General features: G+C 40.0%; 1 protein-coding gene across 1 annotated transcript in view; it reads left to right on the plus strand.

Moving 5' to 3' along the window:
• The window catches only part of scn4aa (sodium channel, voltage-gated, type IV, alpha, a), a 36,127-nt gene extending 17,054 nt beyond the window's left edge, over window positions 1-19,073 (plus strand). Inside the window, exons 8-26 of the mRNA XM_058405408.1 lie at window positions 534-597; window positions 720-861; window positions 1,176-1,376; window positions 1,482-1,634; window positions 2,263-2,395; window positions 3,594-3,832; window positions 3,936-4,109; window positions 4,773-5,129; window positions 7,731-8,114; window positions 9,457-9,583; window positions 9,700-9,854; window positions 12,044-12,217; window positions 12,329-12,451; window positions 12,533-12,811; window positions 13,149-13,202; window positions 14,029-14,166; window positions 14,251-14,355; window positions 14,439-14,709; window positions 14,872-19,073. Of these exons, the coding sequence (XP_058261391.1) occupies window positions 534-597; window positions 720-861; window positions 1,176-1,376; window positions 1,482-1,634; window positions 2,263-2,395; window positions 3,594-3,832; window positions 3,936-4,109; window positions 4,773-5,129; window positions 7,731-8,114; window positions 9,457-9,583; window positions 9,700-9,854; window positions 12,044-12,217; window positions 12,329-12,451; window positions 12,533-12,811; window positions 13,149-13,202; window positions 14,029-14,166; window positions 14,251-14,355; window positions 14,439-14,709; window positions 14,872-16,163 (4,565 nt within the window). The 3' untranslated portion in view covers window positions 16,164-19,073. The remainder of the gene's footprint in view (window positions 1-533; window positions 598-719; window positions 862-1,175; window positions 1,377-1,481; window positions 1,635-2,262; window positions 2,396-3,593; window positions 3,833-3,935; window positions 4,110-4,772; window positions 5,130-7,730; window positions 8,115-9,456; window positions 9,584-9,699; window positions 9,855-12,043; window positions 12,218-12,328; window positions 12,452-12,532; window positions 12,812-13,148; window positions 13,203-14,028; window positions 14,167-14,250; window positions 14,356-14,438; window positions 14,710-14,871) is intronic.
• The last annotated feature ends 3,427 nt before the right edge of the window (window positions 19,074-22,500 follow it).

The following is a 22,500-nucleotide window of genomic DNA, read 5'->3' on the forward strand; positions in this document are numbered from 1 at the left end:
GATTCTTACTTTTAGCTATTTTACTCCATTGCAATATTGCCAATGAAATATTTCAATACAAAATGCTGTAATTCTTCTCATATTCATTTACTTTGTCCTGGTGAAATGTTGTGTTGAAATGCAGACCAAGGTTTATTTGCATATTAGAAGCATTCGGTAGACACCATTATCCAGAGCAATTGAGGGTTAATGACCCTTGCTCCAGGGTTCTTGCTAGACCACAGATTTGAACTCATAACCTTCTGATCAGTGGGCCAACACCTTATCCACCAAGCTACTACATCCCCCAAGACTGCTGGAGTCTGACCTGTAGTCTGACCTGGAGTCTGACCTGGAGTCTGATGAGGCTCTGAAAGTGACCATTGCCCATATTTGATTTTCTCACATGGCCCATAATATGTGACCTTATTGCTTGGGAGAATTTAACACCTAACCCCGAATAACAAGGGATTTTATTTAGACAATAATGAGTGGAAAAATGCATGAATTGATTGATTGATTGATTGATTGATTGATTGATTGATTGATTGCAGACAACCAGTACTTTCTGGAGGGCAGCTTAGATGCTTTACTATGTGGCAACAGCTCTGATGCTGGGTAAGTTTGCCATCCATTTGTGGATGCTTCAACACATAACTCTCTAAATTGATATATATATTTATCCAAAGCTGACCAGAAATCAACTGGAATGTAAGACAGTGTGACTGCTGTGTTGACAGAAAGTGTCCAGAAGGATTTACATGTATGAAGGCTGGAAGGAACCCGAATTACGGCTACACCAGCTTCGACACTTTCGGCTGGGCTTTCCTTGCTCTTTTTAGGCTCATGACTCAGGACTACTGGGAGAACCTATTTCAACTGGTATTGGTGATAAATTAAAATATCCATGGAATTAATTCTAAAATGCTTTATTAAATATACATTTAATGGTAAATAAATAGCTTCTTTTATTACTCATAACCTTTAATAAACAAATACAATAATTTAACATCCTATAAATAAGGATTGCACAGCTGGAATGATGAGATTAAATTTAAATATATTGTCCTAAAGTGACTCCTGCTCCATTTCTGCAGCATGTCCCCATGCATCTGCTATATTATTATTATTATTATTATTATTATTATTATTATTATTAAGTGAAATTAAGTAATCCCACCTTGCGATTTCCTCAGACTCTCCGTGCAGCTGGGAAAACCTACATGCTTTTTTTTGTGGTGGTCATATTTCTGGGATCATTCTACCTCATCAACCTCATTCTGGCTGTAGTTGCCATGGCATATGATGAACAGAACCAGGCCACGATTGCTGAGGCCCGGGAAAAAGAGGAAGAATTTCAGAGAATGCTGGAGCAGATCAAGAATGAAGAGCAACAGGTCAGGTTATTAAAATACCTATGGATATAATATATGAGAGATCTATCTACATCTCTATATCTCTATCTTTACGCCATTGGTTCGTTGTTGCTTTATTTTTTGCAGTTGCAAGCCGGTAGCATGGCATCGTTGGGCAGTCAGAGAACTCAGAGCAAAGGGTCAGAAATAGGGGCAGATGATGGGGACGATGTAATAAAGGACTGTAATGGCAGGATTATTCCCCGTCTGGTGATCCACAGAGCTCCGACTATAGTAAAGGTAAAGCTTGGCTTTTGTTTTGTGTGTGTGTGTGCTCTTCTATGCACACGATTTAATAAACAAATATCATTTAAAAGACTTTAAATTGCTCAAAACATTTTTTGGGCTAAAGTATTATTCTAAATTCAAATTTTATTTATCACTTGAAAATTTCCTTGCTTTCCAGTTGTGCACTGGTCAGGTTCCCACTCCCATTTTCTGTTCTGGTTAGAACCGGTTTGCACCGTTCTATGAAGGGATTATTTCACAGCAGCTCTTACCATGAAACGAATGAAAAAGTTGAAACCCACAACTCCTGAGGCTCCAGATAGCAAACTAACCTAAAGAAGGTCACTTTTATATTTTATTGCTCCCTTACTCATTACAACAGTATTCAGCTGTGGTAGTACAACGCATCAAGGCAAACTGGTTGTGTAATAATCCATCAGCCTGATTAGCATGAGATTGAAACAGATGTTGATGGTTGCTGATACTGGGCCTCTGTGTGACAATGAAGATCTTTTACCCTTTTATTTTTATTTTTTTTGTCATTCGAAATCACTTTTTGTAGCCTGTTAAGCTTTAAATTTCACTCTAACTATTTTTATTGAATGGTCGCCTTAACCACGTCTGCATTTCATCTCTCCAGTCAGCATCAGACAATGAGCAAAGTGCAGACAATAAGTCAACGTGCTCCAAGCATAGCGTGATGCGCCTGGAAAATCCTGGACTCTCTCAGAGAACAGCCAGCGCCATGAGCGTACGCAGCACAACGAGGGAAGGTAATATCGTAACAAGAGATAAGATGAATAAAAAGGTTCATTCTAAAGAATTCAGTGTAGAATTTAAGACTTAATATTTTGGATGTTTCAACACAAAAGAAAAAAGTAGCAAACAAACTTTTTAACCCTGTGAAGATGGAAAGAAAAGGTATGAAGAATGTTCTGAATTTTTCAAGTTTTAGTGTGTAATAAAAACTTTTAAAAACGGGTAAAAAATTATCACTATTTGGTTAAAAAACCCTAGACTGCTATAATGATATCTGAGTATTAAGAAGGTCAACTGTGAGTGTTTCACACATTGTTGAGGGCTTTAGGGCAGCATGGTGGCTTAGTGTTAGCCCTATTGCCTCACAGAAAGAAGGTCCTGGTTCCAAGTCCAAGGTTCCAAACCCAGGTTCGAGCAGACGGGAACCTTTCTGTGCTTGTATGGGTTTACTCCGGTTTCCTCCCACAGTCCAAAAACATGTACAGTAGGTTAATTGATAATTCTAAATTGTCCATAGGAGTGAGTGTGAGTGTGTGTGGTTGTCTGTCTATATGTGATGGACTGGTGACTTGTACAGGGTGTACCCCTGCCTTTTGCCCAGTGTGTGCTGGGATAGGCTCCAGCAGATCCCTGTGATTAGGAATAAAGCGGGTATAGAAAATGGATGGATGGATGCTGATGGCTTTCCATTTAAATCTGGCTGCCAAGCTACAATTAAATTACTTTAATTGCAAAACCCAGATTTCCTTTAAAGAAAATTCATTTTGTCAGACAAAGGGGGCAATATGGTGTAAGTGGGTGGATACAGGATGGGTGAGGTGGTGGTCACATAATGCACCATGAGGGGCATTACACCCCAATACCCCCCACCTACTGGTGTGATAACAGAGATTAGTCTGCTATTATTAATATTCAGTACAGCAGTGAGTGTACATTGTCTGTAGTTTGTGTATGAGCTTGTTGTGTGTGAAGAAAGCCCTGTTGCCCTACCCTTAGTGGTGATAAGCTTCAGGTTATTTCAAGTGGCTTGGTGTGTGCCAGTCATCTGCCCTGCTGTTGCCCACTGGGGGAAATCATTATAGCACTGGGAAAGAATCAAAAATGAGCAGGTTTCTGATTGTCTTCATATAGTGAAATTATTGCAGTGGTGATGTGGTTATATGGACAGGTGAAAGTCTTGCGCTTTAATAATTGCAAATTGTCTCCCCTCAGAGTTGGAGGAAGCCCAGAGACCCTGTCCTCCAGGCTGGTATAAGTTTGCTGACATCTTTTTGAAGTGGGATTGTTGTGAACCCTGGATGATCTTCAAGAAATGGGTCCATTTTATAGTGATGGATCCTTTCGTGGATCTCGGAATTACGATTTGCATCGTACTCAATACGCTGTTCATGGCTATGGAGCACTATCCCATGAGTGCCCAATTTGAACACGTGCTCACTGTTGGCAACTTGGTATGTTCTCCTCACAGTAAAGAGCAAAACTAGCTTGATGAGGTTACATAAATATTTCACTGACCAAACTGACCAAATCGAACACTTCTACTCTTCTGCTCAGGTGTTCACAGGTATTTTCACTGCGGAAATGGTGTTCAAGCTCATTGCCATGGACCCTTACTACTACTTCCAGGTGGGCTGGAACATATTCGACAGCATCATCGTCACTCTTAGCCTGGTGGAGTTAGGCCTGGCCAATGTGCAGGGTCTGTCGGTCCTCAGGTCCTTCCGTCTGGTAAGCTTTAACCGTAAACTCTTTATTTTATATTATATTTAAAGCATAAGGCTGCTTTTATATCAGCATTTATTTTCACACAGCTCATGCACACTGTAATAAAAACAACACAGTTGTCAGTCCTAGCTAATCCTAGCCTAAGTTCCTATCTAGAATCGTTATTTTTATTATTATTATGATTATTATTATTATTACGTGACTGTATGCAGACACATTTAATCACAGACATCACATTGTGTACCGGTGAATGTCCTGAAAATAGCTTGATATATAAAAATAAGTTGATATATTTAGTTTATTGCAACACTGGAAAATTAGAAATGAAATATAGTCGATTCAACATGTCATAAGTCACTTTAGTATTCAGCATCAACATTTTTTGTTTTTAAATCCGCCCACTTTTTCCCATAGGAAAGTTAGCTGGGGCACTGAGTTTGCCACCCAGGTGTATTTAATGTGTTATTATAATCTGATTTTATTAATGTTATTTGTGTATTATTTTTTGTTATGTTTTTATTTTTTATATTATGTTTTGAGTCTCTACTATTCTCATAATTAGAGCTCTTGTAGACTTAATGTACATTCAGGGACGAATATTCCTTTGCGGTACATTTTTGCTGACGTTATATTGTATGTGTGTGTGTGTGTCTTTGCTGGAGGTAGCTGCGAGTCTTTAAGCTGGCTAAATCCTGGCCCACACTCAACATGCTGATCAAAATCATTGGGAACTCAGTGGGTGCTCTGGGGAACCTGACTCTGGTGCTGGCCATCATTGTCTTCATCTTTGCTGTGGTAGGCATGCAGCTCTTTGGTAAGAGCTACAAGGACTGTGTGTGTAAGATCGCAGAGGACTGCACACTGCCCCGCTGGCACATGAACGATTTTTTCCATTCGTTCCTCATTGTCTTCCGCATCCTGTGTGGCGAATGGATTGAAACCATGTGGGACTGCATGGAGGTAGCCGGAGCAGGCATGTGCCTCGTGGTGTTCCTCATGGTCATGGTGATCGGTAACCTAGTGGTGAGTACAGTATCTGTTTGTGTAAAGAGAAAAAGGGGCTATGAACCCATGTGGTCAAATCAAACCACCTTATATGAAATCACCTTGATTTGAAATATACACATGTATATTTTCCATAAATATACACCATAGCCTGTGAACTGTGAACCGTCCCCCAGCATGCACTTCGGCCTTCATTACATAATGAAAGGATACAAGTGCAAGTTTAATAAGAAAAAGGAAATAAGGAAAGGTCAGGTGATCTACAAACAGTAGAGAAAATCAAGTCAGAAAAACGGGTAATCATACACAATGTAAAGGTTTGAGAATGAAACCGAATTGAGTGTTTACTTTCCAGTGAGCTTCGTGAGTTGGGCAGTATCGTGTCCTGTGAGGGCAGGTGACAGGTGTGTATGTGATCAGAATGACGGCGACTGAGCATGAAATAATGCTGGAATATTAGAAATATGGGAATAAAACAAAACAAAACAAAAAAAAATTGGTGGATTAATGGTTGGATCAGAGATACACCGATCAGTCATAACATTATGACCACCTGCCTAATATTGTGTTGGCCCCTTTTGCTGCCAAAACAGCCCTGACATGGACTCCACTAGATCCCTGAGGGTGTGCTGTGGTATCTGGCACAAAGATGTTAGCAGCAGATCTTTTAAGTCCTGTAAGTTGTGAGGTGGGACCTCCATGGCACATCCCACAGATGCTTGATTGGATTGAGTCATGATCCTGTCTCCGGTTCACCACTGTTCCTCACTTGATAGATACTGACCACTGCAGACCGGGAACACCCCACAAGAGCTGCAGTTTTGGAGATGCTCTGATCCAGTGGTCTAGCCATCACAATTTGGCCCTTCATCAAACTCGCTCAAATCCTTACGCTTGTCCATTTTTCCTGCTTCTAACATCAACTTTGAGGACAAAATGTTGACTTGCTGCCTAATATATCCCACCCACTAACAGGTGCCATGATGAGGAGATACTCAGTCTTATTCACTTCACCTCTCAGTGGTCATAATGTTATGGCTGATCGGTGTATACTATATACTATAACGATCTTCTCCATTTATTGACCTTTTTACACACATTTTATGAGCAAGTTGGATGGTTGTGAGTTCGAATCCCAGGCTCACTAAGCTGCCACTGCACTGCATTTTTTTGGACAAACCTGGGGGCAGTAGAGCAGGTGTGGAAGATGATGTCACTCAGTGTCCCACATGCTGAGTAACGTGATTGGTTACTTGGAACTTATCACAGTACTTCCTGTTTCTGTGTTCCTCAAGCTAAGGAAAGGAATATTATTATGGATATTAATAATTCAAAGCAGACTTCCCTAGCACTGGAGCTCTGGAATTAGCGCACAATTTGGCACCAGTACTCAAACTGGGAATGCGGGAAAAATACTCCCGCATATGAGATCAGATTGTTGCTGAAATGGAATAAGAAACAAAAAAACAGCAATATCCTAAGGCACAAAAGCGTGAAATATCTGGAATTTCACAATGGACTGGAAGGAATTCTTGTTTATTTTTATTTATTTGTAGATTTGAAGCCAAGTGAGTTCATGGGAAAACATTGTGGGTGGGTGTGAACAGAAATAACTGTAGGAGCAAGAGGGTGTGGTCAGTGAAATAAAAAAAATATGCATAGCTCTAGATTAAATGACATTACAAGCATGTGTAAGAAGTTATAAGTGCATTGAGGCGTTCGTATTAAGAGCTCATTATGCAGCATTGTGAATATGATTAGTCGGTTGCTAGATTGTAGGAAATAAAGCTGCAGAAATTTGTGCAGTGTGAGTGCAGATGAAGAGCATACAGTTAATACCAACAACAGCTGGGCATACTGTACTGCTGAGAGGAAAGAGGAAATGAAATGGCTTATCTTAGAGAGCTAACAAAAGCATTGCCACTCAGCATGGGCAGAAACCAGGTTTTGTGTCATGTCGACACATACAGAGTCAAATACACACACACACACACACAGACACACACACACACTCCCAGCACTGTTTCTCTACTCATGCTTCTATTTAAGTCTTATGATTTGAGCCAGCAAACAGTGGTTCTGACCTTGGCTATGCGCTAAGACCCAGCTCAAGTGAGCATTTTGGCAAAGAAGGAACAAACACAGACAGCTGAGAAGCACAGGAGCAGTCTGGAGATCTTAAGACAGTGCAAAACACATCAGCAGAACTGCTCGAGCTGGTTAAGCAGAGATACTGATGCAAGCTATTATTTAGGGTTTACAGCTTTCTCTTTGTTAAAATATACTACTATAATGGTATACGACTATTCAGAAAATTCTGTTCAATCGAATTATGATATTCTGCTGGGATCATGATCATCTAAAGCAAGGAAATAAGAATCCCAACTTGGTCTAGAAACTAAAGATAGCTTCACTACAGAGATCCTGCAGACAGCATAATATTTACTGACTCCATGTCATAGTAGACAGGACAAAAACCTGATAGCTGTTACGTACCACACATATTTATTAGTGAAAAGAATAATCAGCTTTCCTAATTATTATTATAAGGTTCAGGTATGGATACATGCAAAAGCAGAAGATATCCAAGTATAATTTCTATATAAACTGTTTTCTCAGGTGCTGAACCTGTTCCTTGCCTTGCTGCTCAGCTCGTTCAGTGGAGATAATCTTTCAGCAAGTGACGAAGACGGCGAGATGAACAATCTCCAGATTGCGATCGGACGCATCACCAGAGGCATCGACTGGGTCAAATCTTTCATCATCCGCATTGTACTGCACAGGAAACCTCCCGAGGCTGACGCGAGAGGAGCGGAATGTGAGGATACAGACAAAAAGGAAAGTTTTTCATTAAACAACCTCGACGAAGGGAAGATGGCGGACGGCTTGACCAACTGTCTGGACGCTCTCACTCTGAATGTACCGATTGCCAAAGCTGAGTCTGATGATGAAGATGACGAGTCACAGGATTCGTCAGAAGAAGACGACGCAAACAAAAAGAAGGTGTCATTTATTTTACAAGACTTGCTTTTTCAAGACAATATGGCTAAATATCTCATCCATGAACTGACTGACAGCCCAAAGTTACTTGGATTTAAACTAAAATATTGGAATAAAACAAAATTGTTTGCTTCAAATCACTAATCAATGGTTAAATAAGCGCTATTATATACACAATGCTGACCTTCTCCACTGACTGACCTTTTCTCACCTATTTCATGGCACCATTTCCTTTGTTAAGTCAATTAAGGTGTCTACTTTATTTACATTTAAAAAAAATACTAGCTAAGAGATTCATTTATTGCAGCTTTTAGCTGTTTTTGCAGATTTGCAGTGGGTCAAAACATTTGCACCAATCAGGTATAACATTTTGAGAACTGACCAGTGAAGTGAATAACACTGATGATCTCCTCATCATGGCACCTGTTAGTGGGTGGGATATATTTGACAGTGAACATTTTGTCCTCAAAGTTGATGTTAGAAGCAGGAAAAATGGACAAGCATAAGGATTTGAGCGAGTTTGACCAAAAGGGCCAAATTGTGATGGCTAGACCACTGGATCAGAGCATCTCCAAAACTGCAGCATTTGTAGGGTGTTCCCAGTCTGCAGTGGTCATACATACATTTTACCACCATTGATTTTAATTGCTTACCTTGAATCTAAGGCCTGGGGAAATCTTCCACAAATTTCAAGTAGTTCTAGATAATTCCCCTTCATCATGATGACATTTCTTTTGACGTGCCTATTTCAGTACCTATTCCAGCAAAACTCATGACATGATGCTGCCATCCCCATGCTTCACAGACAGAATGGTGGTGTTTGAAGTAAAAGCCTTTTCACTCTACATAGTGATTATAAATAGTTTTTGTTTTCATCTAATCAGAGAAAACTCCTTCACAAGGCTTGTGATCACCTGCAAATTTTAGATTTTTAATTTTGCTGGTCTTGGAGTAGCAGCTTTTCCATTGCAGCCATTCAGGCCAGGGGTATGAAGGGCTCTTAATGATGGTTACATGCACTTTCTCCAATTTCTTCCCCAGTTCCTGTTGCTGTTGTTGTTGTTGTTGTTCTGCGATTCAGTTGAACCTTTCAGACTGAAGTTTATTCATCACAAGGACTTAATTTGTGCCTCTTTTCTGAGCCATGCAAAGTCTGTGGGGCTCTTAATAATTTTTTTATTATATTTAGTCATTTTAAATCACAAGTAGATTCAAAACAAATTGCTGTTTGTAAATTTTTAAATCTTTTATATAATTTTATATCATGATGAAGAAAATGTATTTTAAAAATGACTTCTATAATTCTTTATTTTGCTCCACCTCTTTTCCATATATCTCTAAATAGGGTGCTCTCAATGATGGAGACTCGTCAGTGTGTAGCACAGTGGACTACAAACCTCCATCACCTCCACCTGAGGAAGAGGAGGAAGAGGAACCAGAGCCTGATGATCCAGAAGCCTGTTTTACTGAAAGTGTGTGCCTTTGGTTATATAATACACCTTTTTTCTAACATGATATTATTTATAGTATTATACAGTCGAATGCTTCTGAAAGGCTTTTCTTTGATCATCTTGTTCCCGTGTGACAGACTGTGTAAGCCGATTTCCATGTCTGACTTTGGACATCACTCAGGGAAGGGGAAAGAGTTGGTGGAACCTGCGCAGAACTTGCTTCACCATCGTGGAACATGATTACTTTGAAACCTTCATCATCTTCATGATTCTGCTCAGTAGTGGTGCACTGGTATGTCTGGCTTAAAATCAATGAAGTCTCATCTTTAACGAATAAAAACTCAAATTTAGTGGCTACTGTGATAGTGATAATGACATTGAAAGCCATATAGTGAGGAGAGTATCTCTGGGTCCTGGGTGATGATAGGGTTTACACACTCAAATCCTAGCTACATGACTGAAAATTACTGTCCAACCTGCTGTATGTGTGTAGGAGAACTTCAGGGGTCTATTTATTCTCATGCAGTCACGTTTCAATTCTCTTTAATCATCTTAATGAAAAATGAGAAGAAAAAATGCAAATACTAAATCGTTCACGGTTTTCACCTCGTTCAGGTACAAGTTCACGCTCTATGCGTGTCTATGTGTTGTGTGCAGGCTCTGCCAGCTCCAACTCTCTGGCTCATGACCCCTACTGAAAGAAAATACCACACATAAGTAGGCTGCAAGTAATAACACACAGGTGAGAGCAATAATACCGTGACTCGCCAGTTGGCCTCGCATCCTCTCTCCCATTCTTGACCACACCCTATCTGCCCCACCCTATCGGGCTGGGGAATTGTCCAGCCTGCAACTGGCTCTCTTCCAGAGAGAGAGAGGAAATCTGGCACAGCTGGAAAATCTCTGTGGAGCACCTTGAACTTCAGGGGCAAAAGTGCTACGCATTTACATCCTTCATGTTGTGGAGCCACTGTAAGGAGGGGCATGATTATAAGAAAGGGTAAAAGGACACCCTTGTAGATAGTATCATAAGCGTGAGGATGACAAAATCAAACAATCAGCCAGTTGACCAGTGCTAATCATTACTATAAATGATTGTATCATTAAAATACGCATGTCCATAAACCCAGCTGTAACAAACCAAACAGAAAGGTGACAAATTAATGCATAAGCCAAAAATTTTCAAGTCAAAAGAATTTGGATCACTTGGTTAAATCTACTGTTGAATCAGATGATTGAGCAGTTTATCAGTACACAGATTTGCATGTCCTGGGACACTGTCCAGTATCTGGGGTTGTGGTAACTCAAGTGGTTAAGGCTCTGGGTTGTTGATTGGAGTTCAAACCCCAGCACTGCCAAGCTGCCACCATTGGGCCCTTGAGCAAGGCCTCCAACTGTCCTGCTCCAAGGGTGCTGCATCATGACTGACCCTGTGCTTTGACCCCAAACCTCAAAGGATGGGACACGCAAAGAAAGAATTTCACTGTACATTAATGCATATGTGACAAATAAAGGGTACTTAACTTATTCTGCTGTTTCTGCTGAGAGTCGATTGTTGAAGTGGTACAGAACTGACAATTCTGTACTACTGTACCAAATGGTACAAGTGAGCCCAATAATCTGCTCCGAGCAGAGGATGAGGAAGGAGTGGATGAGCTATGTCCCTGGTGTTAGACTGACCCACTGCTGTATTGACACACTGATGCAGCAAGCAAGGGGTTAGTCACAGAACCAGTTCATCCCCCAGCCAGATGCAGCATGCTTGAAAAGCTCAGTGGAACCTCAAGCTCATCAGTGGACATCATCCTCATGGGTGTCATGTGCTACAACAGGTTCTGGAACTCTTGGTCCTGAGTGATAAGCTTTAAAGTGTGGTTCATTGCAGAGATCATGGAGGGTATTCGGTATTTGATTTGTTTGAGGCTGGCAAGAGACTCTGATTAATAGGAAGGCTTCTACATCACCGTCTTCCATCACGAGTCCACCCCAGGTTCAGGGGTCATTTTATACTTTTGCAAGTGATTTCCAGAATGCAGTCTCAAAACTTCACACTCAACAACAAAAGTTGAGTCTGTGTATAATTTGTACAGTCTCTACCAGCTCTGTTTCTCTCTGGTTCACAGCTTTTACTAAAAACAAAATGCACAGAAGTTGGCTAAAGGTAATAACACAAAGGTGAGAACTATAAAACTTTCTTTATCCACAACCAAAGCTTGACCACAGCCCTTTGGCCAAAAGTCCACTCTTGACTCAGACATAAAATAGCTGAAACAAATTTCCTCTATAAAATTGGACTTTTCAGGTTAAATGCAAAGCGTAACACAGCCAAGAAATCGATCACAATGTGCATCTTTGACAATGGATGTGTATTGCGGCAAATAAAAATGCATTGAAGATTAAGCACTGGGTTGCTTTAATTTTTTTATTTCAGTAAATCACCACTTTTAATTGTTGTTCTATATTGTTTGTTTATTTTTCCAGGCCTTTGAGGACATTTACATTGAGCGTCGCAGGGTGATTAAGATCATCTTGGAGTATGCAGACAAGGTCTTCACATACATTTTTGTAATAGAGATGTTACTGAAATGGGTTGCATATGGTTTCAAGACTTACTTCACCAATGCCTGGTGCTGGCTGGACTTTCTAATCGTTGATGTACGTTTATTATTTCTATTTTCTTTAGGTAGCAGTGTGATTGATTATGTAGTTTCTGTGGTTTAATTGTCTTTATTGGCTCAATAAGGATTTTTTCAACCTGTTTTTCAGGTGTCGCTTATCAGTTTAACAGCAAATTTGTTGGGCTATTCAGAGCTAGGGCCAATAAAGTCTCTCCGAACTCTTAGGGCTCTTCGACCTTTACGTGCCTTGTCCAGATTTGAAGGAATGAGGGTGAGTTAATATTTGCAGGTCTTAGTACTGACATCATATCTTCCTCTCTGAGATCTATACATATCATGACCATCTGTACAGGTGGTGGTCAACGCACTGGTAGGTGCCATTCCTTCCATCATGAACGTGCTCCTGGTGTGTCTAATATTCTGGCTGATCTTCAGTATCATGGGGGTCAACCTGTTTGCTGGAAAATTCTACCGCTGCATTAATACCACCACAGAAGAACTTTTGCCTCTTGAGATTGTGAACAACAAGAGCGACTGCATAGCACTAATGGACACTAATGAAACGCGATGGGTCAACGTCAAGGTCAACTACGACAACGTGGGCTTTGGTTACCTTTCCCTGCTACAAGTGGTGAGCTCATGTTTAGGTTGTTTTTTTTTTTTTTGCTAAATTCATTACTTTATTGTCAAATCCTAAATCAAAATATAGCTGTAGACCTAGGCTTGACATCATCTCAGAATTTTTGGTTACCGTGGAAAATCATATCATATCATATACATATCACCGCTTGCAGATAATTTCTTTATTCTGATCTTTTTAAATATTTTCTAACGCTGATGGTTCTGTCTTTATTTCTGTGCTTCAGATGGTTCACGGTAATGCTGCATTTTAACCTAACTAATGTATAGTGTTTGATTTGGGGTTTTTTTTGCAAGTCACATATTAAAAAATACTTTTCTTGTCACAGGCCACATTTAAAGGCTGGATGGACATCATGTATGCTGCAGTGGATTCCAGAGAGGTGATTCAATTGTCTTTATAAATGTCTAAACATCTGCCTAAGTTTTAATACCATGTGATATTTGAGTAAGGATTGCTTGAGGTTAGTTCCATAAGAAACTCTTACAAGTTAAACTGGATCTATCCTTAGCCACACACACACACACACACACACACACACACACACACACACATACACACACACATACACACACACATACACACACACATACACATACACATACAAAATACAAAACTAGAAGATAGGGGCATGGTGGTTTCACACCTCCAGGGTTGAGGGTTCAAGTCCCGCATCCGTAATGTTGTGTAATACTCTCCCAGTGCCTGTGGGGTCTCCTCTGGGTACTCTAATTTCCAACTCCAGTCCAGAGACATGTGTTATAAGATTAATGGTATCTCTAAATTGTGATTGTGCCTTGCGATAGACTAGCACCCTCTCCACCTGCCTTGTGCCCTGAGTCTCAGGGATAGGCTCCAGGTTCCACATGACCCAGTAGGTTCACCACACTAGGCAGAGTTGGCTCAAGTGGTTAAGGCTCTGGGTTGTTGGCCGTATCATGGCTGACCCTGCACTCTGACCCCAACCTCCAAGGATGGGATATGTGAAGAAGGAATTTCACTGTGCTGTAATGTATATGTGACAAATAAAGGCTGTTTCATTTCATTCATTCATTAAGGTTATGAATAAAAACCTTTTCTTCTGCTTAAAGAAGCAATCCACCCCTTTCAGTCATCTTGAACATCATTAATTATGTTCTAAATTTTCTTTAAACATTTCAAACAGTGTGACAATTCCATATAAATGACCGATTTCTGTTTACTTGCAGGTGGAAGAACAGCCGTCGTATGAGATTAACATTTACATGTACCTGTATTTTGTCATCTTCATCATCTTCGGCTCTTTCTTCACCCTCAACCTCTTCATTGGTGTCATCATTGACAACTTCAATCAGCAAAAGCAAAAGATGAGCACATTTAAAAAAAAAAAATCCTGAAAAAGGTTAGCGTAGATAGAAAAAATAATTGTGTATTTGTTATTTCTCATGTACTTAGGTGGAGAAGATCTGTTCATGACAGAGGAGCAGAAAAAGTACTACAATGCCATGAAAAAACTGGGTTCCAAGAAGCCTGTCAAACCCATACCTCGCCCCGCGGTGTGTAGAATCCACAATTTTATTCTGTGAGTCTTGACTATTTTTAGTCTCTTCTTTCCTAATAGTCATCTATTATGTTCCAGAATATGATCCAGGGCATGGTGTTTGACCTCATCTCTCAGCAGTTCTTTGACATCTTTATCATGGTGTTGATTTGCCTCAACATGGTTACCATGATGGTTGAGACAGATGACCAAAGTGCAGAGAAAGAATATGTTCTCTATCAGATTAACCTCATCTTTATTGTTGTATTCACTGGGGAGTGCATCCTCAAAATGATTGCATTGAGACAATACTTCTTCACTGTGGGATGGAATGTGTTCGATTTCATTGTGGTCATCCTTTCTATAGCTGGTGAGTAAAAAGAAGGAGTGAATTGTTTATGAGATTTTTATTGACTCCGGTGCTTTGGTTTAAAGTTTAATAAAAGTCGGCTTAAGACTCAAATAAACAATGCTAATGCTCCAGAGAGCGTTTGGATAGATTCTTATACTGTTTTTGTCTGTTTTCCCGAAGGTCTCATGCTGTCAGACATAATCGAGAAGTACTTTGTGTCGCCGACCCTGTTCCGCGTCATCCGTCTGGCTAGGATTGGCCGTGTGCTGCGTCTCATCAAAGGAGCAAAAGGCATCCGGACGCTTTTATTTGCTCTGATGATGTCACTCCCTGCCCTTTTCAACATCGGCCTGCTTCTCTTCCTCATCATGTTCATCTTCTCCATTTTTGGCATGTCTAACTTCGCCTACGTGAAAAAGGAGGCCGGAGTTGATGACATTTTTAACTTTGAGACCTTCGGGAATAGCATCCTCTGCCTATTTGAGATCACGACTTCAGCTGGTTGGGATGGGCTGCTGCTTCCTATGCTAAACAGCGGTCCTCCTGACTGTGATCCCAATATCGAAAACCCTGGAACATTGGTGAGGGGCAACTGCGGCAACCCAGGCATGGGCATCATGTTCTTCTGCAGTTACATTATCATGTCTTTCTTAGTGGTGGTGAACATGTACATTGCCATCATCCTGGAGAACTTCAATGTAGCACAGGAGGAGAGCAGTGACCTGCTATGTGAGGAAGACTTTGAGATGTTTAATGAAACTTGGGAAAGGTTTGACATAGAAGGGACGCAGTTTTTGGATTATGACCATGTCTTTGCCTTTGTTGATGCGCTGCAAGAACCCTTGCGTATTCACAAACCTAACAAGATCACACTGGTCAATATGGATCTGCCGGTTGTAATAGGAGACAAAATCCACTGTCTAGATATCCTGCTGGCCGTCACCCAACATGTGCTGGGAGACACTACTGAGATGGCAGCAATGAGGGTGAGCATTGAGGAAAAGTTCAAGATGAACAATCCGAGCCCTGCCTCCTTCGAGCCCATCGTCACCACTCTGAGGAGAAAGGAGGAGGAGCGGGCAGCCATCCGGATCCAACAGTCCTACCGTAAACATCTCCTCAAACGCTCTATCCGCCACGCGTCCTTCTTACATCGGTCCAAAAATAGAAATGTGAGGCGGCAGGAGGACGAGGAGGCGCCGGAGACAGAGGGTTTGATAGCACGCAAAATGAATGCCCTTTATGGAAGCAACGCAGAGCTGGCTATGGCTCTGGAGCTTAAGTCTAGGCCTATGCCAGTCAAACCCACTTCATCTAGTCTCATAGTACCAGTAAACTACCAGCGGGCCCAAGGCCGACAGAGAGTAGTACCGGTAGAAGTCACAAGTGAAGTAGTTCTCCGTTCTGCACCCACATTTATGCAGAACTCTTCGAGGCCAGAGGTGGCAGCAGCAAAAGAGTCAACAATATAATAGAGAGACGATGTTCATCATTTTCTTTGTCTTTTTTTACGCAGAGAGCGATGTGTTAAACTGAGTATCACCTGCACAAAAAGAAATCTTACTGATGCTCTCAAACACACATCAATTTTAGAGAGGTGATGTTTATTGGCGTCCAGTAGTGATATATACATATATATTTTTTTATTACAATAGTTTGTTTTGTTTATTTTTTGGTTTTTTTGCATTTGTTTGAACTGATTTCAATCTGTTCCTCATCATCATCATGTTTAGATTAATCAGATAATTGCTTGTTGTTTCTCAACTTGTCCACTTCCTGGTATAAACCCAAGAGGCTTTTTTTTTATTAAAATGTATTTCCTCAGCCTTCACCCTAGAGCTGCTGTAACAAGTCCCTGATTTGACTCGGGGCCTCACTTTCCTTTGCACTATTTTTAGACCCCCAGTTCATGGCCTGCCAGTTTCAGTTCATGGGAGGTATACTGTCACATTGGGCACTATGTGCAACTGCATAAGGCATACATAACCGGTACAGTACAGTATATACTTCCTGTAGTGTTTACTGTGAGTAAATGCACTCAGTCATTTAAAACTGTTTCATACGTTTTTAAGAGCCTTGACTTTATACCGTTATACTGCTAATCTCATTATCAAGCGCAAAAATAAGGTATAAGACTGAGATCCCACAAGTGTAGCGAAGGTATTTTTATGATAACGGTTGCAGAAGGGTGTGGTTAAAGTGAATACAATATCAAGAGGCGTGGCTTTGATTTCTGCTCGCTTTGGCTAAGTGTACACTTGGCATTTAAAATGTGACCTAGATCTCGATGTAGTCCACATACGCAAAAGTGTAAACCTGTTTGTCATCCGACCAACGTGTCCTGGTTCGGAGGTTGTCAACGCATTGTGATCGGATCTTAGTATAATATACAGTGGAACCTTGGCATAGAAATTTAATCGGTTCTGGAGGTCAGTTCTTAAGGTGAAAATGTGTATTGCAAAACTAATTTTCCCATAAGAATTAATGTAAATGCAGATAATCCGTTCCAGCCACCCAAAAATATTCCCAATACGAAGCGTATGTAAACTGTATGGCTGCTTACAAAGAACTGACCCAAGCCAAGCATTCCATGTCAAGGGTCCTCAGAGGAAGTTGTGCCACCAAGCATGAGTTAAAAATAGAAAAGACCACCCACACCATCAATCTGTCAACAAAAAAACACCCCAAAAATCACCTAGCTTTTAAACGCATGGTAAAGGCAACGTCGGTATTGTGGGGTGACTTTTTCACAACAGCTTTCACTGACAGAAAAAAAATTCGTAAACTTCCTTCAGTCAGCTTTGCTTGGCTTTCCACTGATGTAAACAAGTTTTGAACAGCTCCATGGCATACGCGCAACTTAGCCGGCGTTCGGTTCGTTCGTTAGCTGAAAATGCTTCGTATGCCGATGCAAATTGCTTGCAAAATTTTAATTCTTAAGGCAAAAATTCGTAAGGGAGGGCATTCGTATGCCGAGGTTCCACTGTAAACGCAATTGAAACACGGAACTCTGCCCACTATCATTATTCCCCCTCCTCTCTCTCCGAGAACTGTCAGAAAGATGGAGGACACCAGGACGTGGGGCGTGTCTGAGACTCGTACATTTATATCTTTATAAGCATTCAAGCTAAACTAAACTAAAGTGTGTAGCAAAACAGTACAGGGTCAGAACAGCTCTGTTCTCGGGAATCTCTCACATAGCTGTGCTTATTTTAGCTAGATCCTCTTCTCTGTGGTTGTAATATTTCTGTGCGTGTCAGCTATCCGGATAAAACCTTTGGGTCAGATAGAATCAGTTGGATGTTGGGCGAGTTATTCTTATTTAAAAACTTTAAAGTGTTAATAAATACATTCACCAAACTAGGTTGTAAGAAATCTGAAATAATATGTAGTAAAATCAACGGATTTCACGTGTCTTTTTTTTTTTTTCAACACTTAAATAGCGACAAAATAAAAGTGTATGAAAAATTAGTTAGGGGGAGGCTTTTAAAACGTTATTAATATTCTATTAGTGCAATAAGTACAATAATATCATTTAACTGGACCCATACTTTTTATGTATGCTTCATGAAGTTGTACTTTGTGTACTTTGTGACCAAACTAAACTAACAACTCATTTTTTTCTTTTTAACGCAATTTTGTGTTGTTGTTGTTGGGTTTTTGTTGTAAATATCTGCTTATTAGACAAGCTTATTAGATGGCTGATATTAGAAATGAATTCATCTGTGACATCCTTATTCTAAGGATTCTTGGACTTTTTTATCTCAAGCTGTCTTTCTGGAATATTTAATAAATTAATAAAATATAATTATAGGACAAATAGGATAGAATTAGATTTATCTGAATCATTTTAGACTCCTAATATAGCATGTCAAGCTATTTTTTTTGATATTTCTAGACTGTGACTGTAATGTTATTTTACAATGTTTACAGTTTGTACTGCTGTTAAATTTTAGCGACTCAATATTTCGTTTCTGTGCTTCTAGGCTGAATTCACTGCCTGCTGTTTAAGTGTTAAAGATCATAATAGCTAGTTAAATTAATCAGTAATCATGGCGGAATATTTTAACTTATTGACTGTGTCAAAAAAAAAAAAATCATTTGTTTTTATTTTTTAACTCTTCAACTTAAGGACTTTTTTTTTGTTTTTCAGAGCTGAGCCGTAAGTCTTAACCTAATTATTAATGTCTTAATCCTGAAAATGTGCAAATTAATAAACGAAGCACTTTTGATTTATCTGTTTTCTGATTATTATTTTTTTCAGTACTGTTTACATTATATTATGAAGAGAAATTCAAGTGCTTTCGGCTTTGTATTGCCTGTACATACCTTACGCATACGGTAGATTTAGATGCTTTTATCCTTTTCCTTTCTTTATATAATTAAAGCCTTTTAAATAAAATGGAAATTTAACACAATCTTGACTGAAATTATGCTGATCTGTTTGTATCTTTTCTGCATCCTCCTCTTCTCACAGATATAAATCCTGTTACATCTTATACAAGTGTTATTTTTAATCAGCAGTTATTCCTTCTCAGAAAACTTATTGAAGCGTCTGTAAATTTACGCTCCTCTCTGAGCACTTCCTGGATTCACTCCTCCTCTAATAACTCTAGTTGTTTTACACTTTCTATTTTTACTCACAGCAACATCTAGGCTTCACTTCAGGTAACAAGCACTCATAAGGCTGGAATTTCTGCTCTGGTCAATGCATTTTACTATAATATTTAAGTACTCTAGTTTTTGCATATTGTAATTGCACATATTGGTATATCAAAGATGTGTAATACAATATAAAGTAATACAATATAGACACCATGCTAATAGTTTTTCTCTGAAATTATCAGACACATCAGAGGTGTGTGTGTGTGTGTGTGTGTGAGAGATTTGAGTCATTTGAAGATGTCTTAAGCACACCAAGTTCCTTTCATACAGTCAGTGTAAAAGGTTCAAAAAGCTACCATCGTTGGGCCCTTGAGCAAGGCCCACAACCCCAGGGGTGCTCCCAATCCCCAAGGATGGGATATGTGAAGAAACAATTTTTACACTGTGCAGTAATGTATATGTGACAACATAAACTAAAACCACTGTGTCAAGAAGATCCTACGCTCTAGGCATGATAGCACAAAGGGTTTTTCCTAATGACACAGGCAACTGAGGCTGAGTTGTGCAAACATAGATCAAATACAAATAGCAGGGAATGTAAATATGGTGGTTTTGGACCACTTTGACTACTGCTGCTTTTATTTAACTCCCTGCCGGATTACATTACATTACATTCACACTTTAATGTTGGTTGCTTTCCCATGGTTACTGTATATATAGATCCTCGTGGCATCCCACTGTGTGTCTGTTTATCATTTATATCAAAAGTTAAAGGTAATGTATCACTTCCAGTTGGCTGAAGACGGATATTCTTAATGAGTCTTCAGAGAATTCCACCCCCCCCCATCTACCTACACACATTATATCTATTTTTGTAGACTCAAGCAAGCAGCGGAAACACGCTGATGAGATAAACAAACCATGTGGTACAAAATAGACAAGAAATCGAAATAAATGGTCGATCCCGAGCTCTTTCTGTCATCAAAATATTAACTCGGAAATTATGTCTCCGCTAGATATTACATACTTTGAGTGTACTAAAGTTCAATCATCTTTCTATATCCCTAATTGACACATACTTTAATCATCCAATTTTCATTTTAGCAGAGGTCCTTATCCAGAGCGAATTATCTCATTTTTACATCTGAGCAATCGAGGGTTAAGGGCCTTGTTCAAGGGCCCAGCAGAGGCAATTTAGTGGACCTGGGATTCCACCTCACAATCTTCTTAGCAGAAGCCCAACATCTTAACACCTACGCTACCACATCCCCTTCTTCACCACCTCTTCAGGATCTGCACACTTCCAGGAACCTGAAGTGGGCAGTTAAGATTGTGGCTGATCCTTTCACCCTGGATGCGATTTTTTCAAGGCACTCCCCTCCTGCAGAACACTGAGGTCCATCAAGCCAAAAACCTCATGGCATCAGCAACTGAACTCATCAACAACAAGCAGGACCCACTATGGTCTCTTATCTGCCTTCTTGGACATTAATACATAAATGCACACACCCTGTCTGTTGTGTTCATATGTGTCACATTAACATACACAACTCAGACAGCCCTCAGACTGCAAGTTTTGCACTGGTCACTAATGTACAGTTAATGTTAATCTGCACTGACTGTAGCATTGGTAATTTAATTGTTTGCATTTTTTTACATTATAATACCGCACTAGTAGACATTAAATATTTTAAGATACACCGGTCAGGCATAACATTATGACCACCTGCCTAATATTGTGTTAGTCCCTCTCCTTTTGCTGCCAAAACAGCCCTGACCCGTGGATCCACGGATTCCACTAGATCCCTGAAGGTGTGCTGTGGCACCAAGATGTTAGCAGCAGATCCTTTACTTTCGATAGACACTGACCAATGCAGACCGGGAACACCCCACAAGAGCTGCAGTTTTGGAGATGCACTGATCCAGTGGTCTAGCCATCACAATTTGGCCCTTTTGGTCAAACTCGCTCAAATCCTTACGCCTGTCCGTTTTTCCTGCTTCTAACATCAACTTTGAGGACAAAATGTTCACTTGCCATTTCTGGAATGTTCCCTTGGTATGCTTTGGGCACATTAATACCAATCAGTTCATGCTGATCATGTGCATCCCTTCATGGTCTAATGGCTGCCAGTTGTTTCAAACTGGTTTTGGTTCTTCAGAGACATTTACAGCTCTTGAGAGTTAAAAGCCTTGATCAATGGCCAAACAGCATGAGCATGGATTTGAACTCACAACCATCTCCATTCTGAGCCAAAGCTTTAACCATTAAGCTACAACGGCCAAACCAGGGACCTTCCCAGTCACCAGATCTCTATCCAAAAGTATACCTTTAGTATGCAGTTAAGATGTTGGGCTACTGATCAGAAGGTTGTGAGTTTAAATCCCAGGGCAATGAAAGTGTATTGCACTAGCTTGGGCTCTTGAGTAAAGCCCTTAATCCTCAACTGCTCACATTTACAAATGAGATAAATTCACAGCATGGAAGTGGACCTGCAGGAATAACGTGATACAATCGTGCCAACATGGACCAAAATCTCAAAGGACATCATGTGAAGAATTAAGGCTGTTTTGTACTTAGTACTAGTATAGTGTTCCTAATAATATAAAAGGTTTTATAATGTTAACTTCAATTCAGTTTATTTGTATAGCACTTTTAACAATGGGCCGGTGTCTCAAAGCAGCTTTACAGAAGTAAATAATATTTTTATATTTACTAATATTAGTTTCAAGGGTGGCTTAGTGGTTAGCACTGTTGCCTCACAGCTAGCAGGTTCTGGGTTTGAATCCTGGGTTTGGACAGGCAGGGGCCTTTCTGTGTGGAGTTTGCATGTTGTGCCTGTGTGGGTTTTCTCTGGGTGTACGCCTGCCTTTTGCCCAATGTGTGCTGGGATAGGTCATATCCCTGTGACCCTAATTAGGATTAAAGCAGGTATAGAAAATAGATGAATGGAATGTTAATATAATATCAATATTTTGGTGATAAAAAAACATCATTTCTTCTCTAATTTGCTTCAGATAATATGAACACTATGAATATGCTTCTCTTCAGAATTAAAATGTCTAAACATCCATCAGAATATTCTTTCTTTCGCTCTTCATCCTGTCGATCTTTGTAAAAGTCTTAATCCCCATTAAAACCTTTTATACAGTACAGAATATAAATAGAAGCCTTGTGGAGGTAAATGTTTATTCTGCACACATAAT

The sequence above is a fragment of the Hemibagrus wyckioides genome, linkage group LG13 (assembly GCF_019097595.1).
Source record: "Hemibagrus wyckioides isolate EC202008001 linkage group LG13, SWU_Hwy_1.0, whole genome shotgun sequence".
Taxonomy (NCBI): domain Eukaryota; kingdom Metazoa; phylum Chordata; class Actinopteri; order Siluriformes; family Bagridae; genus Hemibagrus; species Hemibagrus wyckioides.